This window comes from Physella acuta, unplaced genomic scaffold (genome assembly GCF_028476545.2).
Source record: "Physella acuta isolate Inbredline_101_S28 unplaced genomic scaffold, ASM2847654v3 ptg001092l, whole genome shotgun sequence".
Taxonomy (NCBI): domain Eukaryota; kingdom Metazoa; phylum Mollusca; class Gastropoda; family Physidae; genus Physella; species Physella acuta.
Window position 1 is genome coordinate 195301 of NW_026732609.1, and position 6908 is coordinate 202208.

The 6908-nt window shown below is 35.8% G+C and overlaps 1 protein-coding gene across 2 annotated transcripts in view; it reads right to left on the reverse strand.

Moving 5' to 3' along the window:
* The window catches only part of LOC131955674 (protein bicaudal C homolog 1-B), a 66187-nt gene extending 60507 nt beyond the window's left edge, over positions 1–5680 (reverse strand). The window contains exon 1 of one of the 2 annotated variants that reach the window (XM_059319872.1): positions 5459–5680. In XM_059319872.1, the coding sequence (XP_059175855.1) occupies positions 5459–5645 (187 nt within the window). In that variant the 5' untranslated portion in view covers positions 5646–5680. The remainder of the gene's footprint in view (positions 1–5458) is intronic. The other variant, XM_059319873.1, reaches the window with a different exon arrangement.
* Positions 5681–6908: the final 1228 nt, after the last annotated feature.

The window sequence follows — 6908 nt, forward strand, 5'->3', positions numbered from 1 at the left end:
ATTAGTATAATTACACGAAGAGCTTATCCATTAATGACGGAGTACAATCTTTAACCATTCACCGATTCTTTTATAGACACAAGTCGTCGGAAAACTTCAAAGTAAAATGACTGTCAACACTCCAACTCTTGTGCCCCCTCAACTTTATTTCTAATGAATATTATTATTTTAAAATTACTTTTGTTCTTAGTTATTCCAAAGTATATATGTCACACTTCTAAACCCCAATGATTATCGTCAAAAAATCAGCCCCACCTCCACTTCCCCTCCCATCGATGTGTGACGTCAACTGTGAACCTATAACAGAAGGTTACGGCCCTTGTATGTTAGACATTATTTCCTTGAAGAAAAATAGTTTTAATACCTGATAATGATCTGTTAAACTAACTTTTTTATTCTACCACGATTATTACAATGCGAAAAAAAAAGCCGCACCATTAACGGAATCGATTGTGAGTCCTGCCTTGTTGTAATTAAAAACTAGCTGAACCCCATGTTGCTAAATATATTTTAAGATCGTTACACGGATTAAAAGGATCAAGTTTGAATATCTGGGTAGGACGAGCATATGTTAATAATGTCGTTAAGCTCTTTAATTCGTCCAGACCAAACGAGAAAAAAAAATCCGCACTTAGTGACGTGGCTCTCGGGTAATTACAGCCTACAGCAGATGGCAAAGATGGTGTTTAGCACCCGGTGGTTAGAAACATGGGCTGTTGTGGCTCTACTTTAACTGGGGCACTCTGCTAGTCTAAGTAGGTCAACATATGTAACTTGAACGTGTTACCATGTCGTTACGTGTAATAACTTAAACACTTTACGATACTAGCCAGTTACGCCACTCCCGTTTCACTCAGTAAACATTTATCTAAATTAAACCATTAAGTTGTGCCCAGTATATACGTAACTAGGCTAATCCCCACAGTTTTGTCCAGTATAATTTAAATAGGTCAAGCCCTCCAGTTTTGCCTAGTGAAGATTGTACCATTTCCAGCACTTAAATGACCTAGCATACATTTAATTTCGTCATTCGTCAACCACTCCAGTTTTAACCTAATAAATACATTTTCATTTAGTTCCCCAAATTGAATTTACCTAGTCAGTCACTCAAAATTTTACGTAAGTATAGATGATACTCGGGCTCGAGTCTTTAGGACGTCCCTGACTCATCAAAGGTTCGGGGTACCTGACTCACCTTAGGAAAACAAATGAAATCTACTTTATCTGCCCATGTGTTTTTGCAGCAAACGGGAAAAGATTATGGCGATGATAGATGTAAATAGCCTAACGACTTCATGAGCCCAGTGTCCATTTAACAAGCCCCATAATGCACTTGTCTAACATTGTAACAAGCCAGCTAATATTACGTTTTTACAAAGGATAACCTTATAGTTAATTATTAAAAAACGTTATTTTTTGTTGGCTTTTGGGGGTTGTTTTCTTTTGAAACCACATCTAATAAGGATGATTAAATGACTCAGGTTTTTAAACGCTGCATTGCTGCAAGCCGACTGCGGGTGGCCGCAGTAAGTAATGGCCCAATCCTCCTCTCCTGATTATGCAATTATCACATAACAAAAGGTTTTGTGAACAGCTGTATCAACAGGCAGTTTTCAAACCCCTATCACGGCTGTTCGTTACTTGACTACATTCACAGAAATAGAGAGGTCTCGTGGTACTTGTAAATGCCAGTGGATTGAGTACAATGTATAGCGGGTGCAGTGGCGTAGCCAGGATCGTCTCAAGGGGGGGGGGTGTTACAATTTTTACCCGGGGACAAACTTTCGATTTGCACCCCCCCCCACAAACTTTTGATTTGCACCCCCCCCCCCTCAAACTTTCGATTTGCACCCCCCCCCCCTCATACTTTTTCTATATACCGAGGGGTCTATGGGGGGGTTATGACCCCCCCCTAACCCCCCCCCCCCCTGCCTACGCCACTGAGCGGGTGTTTTGTGTTTGCGAATTAAATTCAAATAATCAATAAATGAAAATAATAAATGACAGACAAATTGAAGAAAATATAACTATTTCTATCACGCAACACACGTTTTACTAAACTAGAGTTAGATGTAAACTAACAATATAAAAAGTTGTCCTTATTTGTTGTAACACGTTTAAAATGCAAGTAGTAAAAACTTCCTTTGATAGTGCATTTATTTCGCGGGGGTCGCCATTACCTCTGAAATAGCACGCGACGATTACCATTCTCGTGCCTAAAGTCAATGGATGTCAAGACCGTAACCAGTTCGGTTGAATGGTATGTGCACATGTTACGGCATGGGGGGCATGTATTCAAAGGTTGAGTCATCCGAGCCATTTTTGGCTGGTGGTTTTTACCATAAACCCAAACGATACAAGTAACAAGTGTCACCAATGGGAGATACTGCAAAATCCCGGCATCCTAGATGACAGTGAAAAGACTGAAATTTTAGAAATGATCTATCCTATAATTTATTTAAAGTTTTTACTTATATTTACTTGATTAGACTAATTAATCACTATTTAATTTGATTTATAACAAGGTTTTAAAGTATTTTTTATTCACGTTGCAAACATGTTTTATAAAATCAATCTTCTTTAATCCGCAACACTACAAAGTGTTTTATGTAGCCAATGTGGTATTTAAAAGATGTTTGCAGCGTCCCAGGCTCCGTTTTGTCTGGGGGTTTCCCCGTGGAAACCAGGTGATGTTAATGGAGTATTTACTCGCACATTTAAAAAAAAAATTAAGTGTTTAAAGTAATTAAGGTAAGATTGGGATCAAACGTGAATATACAGGGGAATGTCAAGGACGAGTTTTCAGGACGGGAATAGGATCGTCAAGTTGTGAAGTTATCTTTTAAAGACAGAACACGGGCAGTGGGTGGAAAGTTTTGATAGAGGAATAATTAACATAAACAGATAGAAATGAAGAAAGTTTAGGGAAAATAATCTGCTTTATGACTTCTCCCAACGTCACGAAATCAACAAGGTCAGGATTTCAGTGTGGAAAATTCCATCGCTGTAGCACGTGTAACCTAGCAACACTGGCTTAATAAAACATCAAGAGAAACTCAAAACATGAGATACACAACTACAGGATCAGGCCACCGGTGGACGAAGAAGTGCCTCAGTGGGTACCCCGGTGCTATCAGATATTGTACAGTACATCCACCAGACTAATAAACCTTTTTTTTTTGTTTCTTCTCTAATGCCAAGGTCGCAGAGATACGCAGGCTAAAGGCCAGCAACTGCGCTCAACCAGAGGTGAAAAAACAAAGGGGGGGGGGGGAATTTAGCTAAACCAACTGGATGATTTCTACAGATTAGTCATGCATACCGTGTCTGTGTGTGTATATATATATATATATATATATATATATATATATATATATATATATATATATATATATATATATATATATATATATATATATATTTAGTGGGTGAGAAATGCAATTTGTAAAGCAAAAGAGAAGAAGAAAGACAAGGAGGAAAATAATACAATACAAAAAAGAGAAGAAAAATAAATTACATCTATTATCAAAAACCCACTATTAATTTTTTTTATTCCATTATTTTTTTAATTTATGGCATTTATAAGCAGCTTTAAAATTTGAACACACAAATTTTAGCACGATGTGGTGTTAAACATTTATGGAGAGGTAACTTGTAAGCTTAATTTTAAACCTATTTTAAACACTACTTATACATATAGTGTAAACAGTAAATGGTTGTTATACCTTAAATTAAACTTTTTAAATAATAAGCCTTTCATTTTCAAAGTATTAGTAATGTTGAAAATTGTAATGTTGCCTGATTCCCTAAGCTTCCCATATGAACTGGAATGACCATAAGCCTTGTCATCTACATGTGGTCATCAGAGTTTCCTCCAGGCACCTCCCCCCCCCCCAAACCAAATAGAATGTATATACAGAAAATATATACTTTTACCAGTGCCACCAAGGAGAAATAAGTCTGAGTAAACTCTGGTGGTCATAAAGTGTAGTTAAGCATTTTATCCATACTATCTATTTACCTAGGTGGTTGCAGGAACAGGTGAAGTGATTTAAAATGACCTACAACAATAGAGCTTACAACTATCAGACCAACTCTGCTAAAAAGTTTTTAAAAATGTTTGTTTTTATTAAACTCCAGCCGCTGAGATTAAAAAGTGAATTTAAAACAGCAGGGTATTTAGTGAAACATTTACAAATTGCTCCTTACAACATGTGTTCTTTTAGATTTAAATTATTTAATATATTTGGTATATTAACTTGAATAAGTAATATATATATTAACACACAATTTGAACAGCTGTAAAAGTCGAGTTTCATTACTTAGACTTAGACCTACTTGTAAAACAGAAACTATCTGAAAGTTATATTTTAAGGTGAAGTTACTTTAAACTTTAAAGCTAAAAATTGTCTATGCGTCAGAACTGTTGTAAAATGCACTATGTAGTAAAAAAAATAATTAAAGTATTAAAAACACTTAGGCTAATGAAATGTAATATACTAATATAAAACCTAATAATAAATAAATAGGTCTTTAATTAATTAATTATACAAGGTTATTATTAATAATAACTAGCCTAATTATTAAAATATTTATCAATAAGAAAAATTAATCAGCATAGTTAGGCTATAAAAATCAATATTAGCCAACATGCAATCATTTAAATTCCAAATTGTAATAATGCCTGATTTTTTTATTTTGAAAAAGAAAGACAGATTTTTTTATTTTGTGGGTGATGCTTAAAAAAATGTATTAGGCCTATGGGTGATGAATAAAAAAATTTATTAGGCCTACAATAAATCTAAAGACTTGAGTAAAGTATTCCTGGCGCCACCAATAATATAATTATAAATAGTCTAATGAGTCTAGTAGAAGTAGTCTAGAAGTCTTAGACTATGTGAAAAATTACTATGTAGACTGTAGGTAGACTCATGTGTTGCTATGTTTCAGTAAACTCTCAGTAAACTACTAGATCTACTAGAATCTAGATCTATTAATACTATTATCTATAATCTATTATTATTATTTCTACAACAAGACACTAAGCTAGACAGATAGAGTATAGATCTAGTACTAGATCTAGATCTATCTATAGAGTATAGTATAGTTAGAATAGAGAGTTAGTGAGTTAGCAGAGTATTTTTAATTTTTAGACTAGACTAGAGTAGAGTGATGATAGATTTTTTTTTTAATAACTAGATCTAGATCTAGATCTAGCTAGATCTAGATCTAGATGTGTTGTATAATATTCTAATGTATTAAACTACACTCTTATCCTTTTAGGATCTAGCTTAGACAATCGAATTTTGTTAAGATAGTAGATGTAGTCTAGATCTAGATCTAGATCTAGTAGAGAAATTTGAAGTACAGGTGTTTGAGTAGGAAACAGGGGAGATCACTGTTATAAAACATTCCAACATGATCACTGCTGCTACCACCAGATTCTAACTAAACTTACCAAGTTGAAGCATTTGCTCCAGCTTTTTCCTATCCACACGAAATCTATCTTCAATAAATCCAGGATCTCGATCACTAATTTCATCTCTGCTCCCCTGAGATCCAGTTTCAATATTATCCATAACATTATCTCCATGAAATAAGTTTTCTCTCATTCTCGTAGAGAGGACGGAAACACCTTCCGCCATAGCATACTTGTTATTATGTGAGAACGAGGCTAACAGACTGAGTGGTAAGGTTCCAGTACTGAACTTCTCTACGCTCTGCGAGGAACTCGTCTGCTTTCTATTACTAAAAATCTGGAACTCTTCCTTGTTCTTACGGGAACCCCCCAAAGCCTAAAGCCTGTGAAAATTTAATTCTAATTTTTTTTAAAGATTACATTAGGGTTCTACTTATTTTTAACTGAAAAATCTCTTGTCAAAAAATAAATAAATACGTTAACCGCAATTGATTACGTTTTTTGTTTTATAAAAGTACTTCTTTTAATTTTTAAGCTTATTTTGTTAAATGTCTGATTAATATATGCAAATAACAGTATTTCTAAAATCATACATTTTCTCCGAGGGAGAGGGGTGCTTGGAACTTAGAGGGAGGTGCGTACTCATCTATAAAATATTTTTACATTTTGTTCGGGGGGGGGGTATGAGTGTTTCCCGCCTGCCCCCCCCCCCCTCGAAAAGATTATAGGCACTGAGTTTTACGACTATTTTGCTTTGTTTAAAGACTGTTCTTGTAAATTGGAACAGAAACATGGCCATTTGATTGCATCATAAGCGATCCTTAATTTTAATCCGAAATCAGTATCAAAATAGCCTACAAATGTCTCATGTTACGATCAATGTACGTTTTACAAACGTCTCAAGTTACGATCAATGCACGTGTTACAAACGTCTCAAGTTACGATCAATGCACGTGTTACAAATGTCTCAAGTTACGACCAGAGGCGTAGCGACCCTTCCCGGCGCCCGGGGACAAACTTTTCGATTTGCACCCCCCCCCTCCAGATTTCGATTTGCACCCCCCCCCCCCTCAAACTTTCAATTAGCACCCCCCTCAACCTTTCAATTTATTTTTCCAACCCATTTTGGCGCCCCCTAAGGTTGGCGCCCGGGGACATATGTCCCCCCCCCACGCCCCCCCCTCGCTACGCTACTGGTTACTACCAATGCATGTGTTACAAACGTCTCAAGTTACGATCAATGTCTGTCTAACAAAAGTCTTGTCTGTTTGCAGACGATGATGGTATTACGAACACGATATCTGTTCAGTTCTGTGTAAAAATTCACATAGCCTACTAGATATGATAAGGTTTTTAAAATATAAAATGAGTAACCTAGTAATTACTTGATCATGTTTTTTTATGTTGGGGGTCATCCATAAATGACTTTACGCTTTTTTTGACAGTTTTTACCTCCCCCCTCCGCTCCGTCACAAGTCGTCACAAAAAG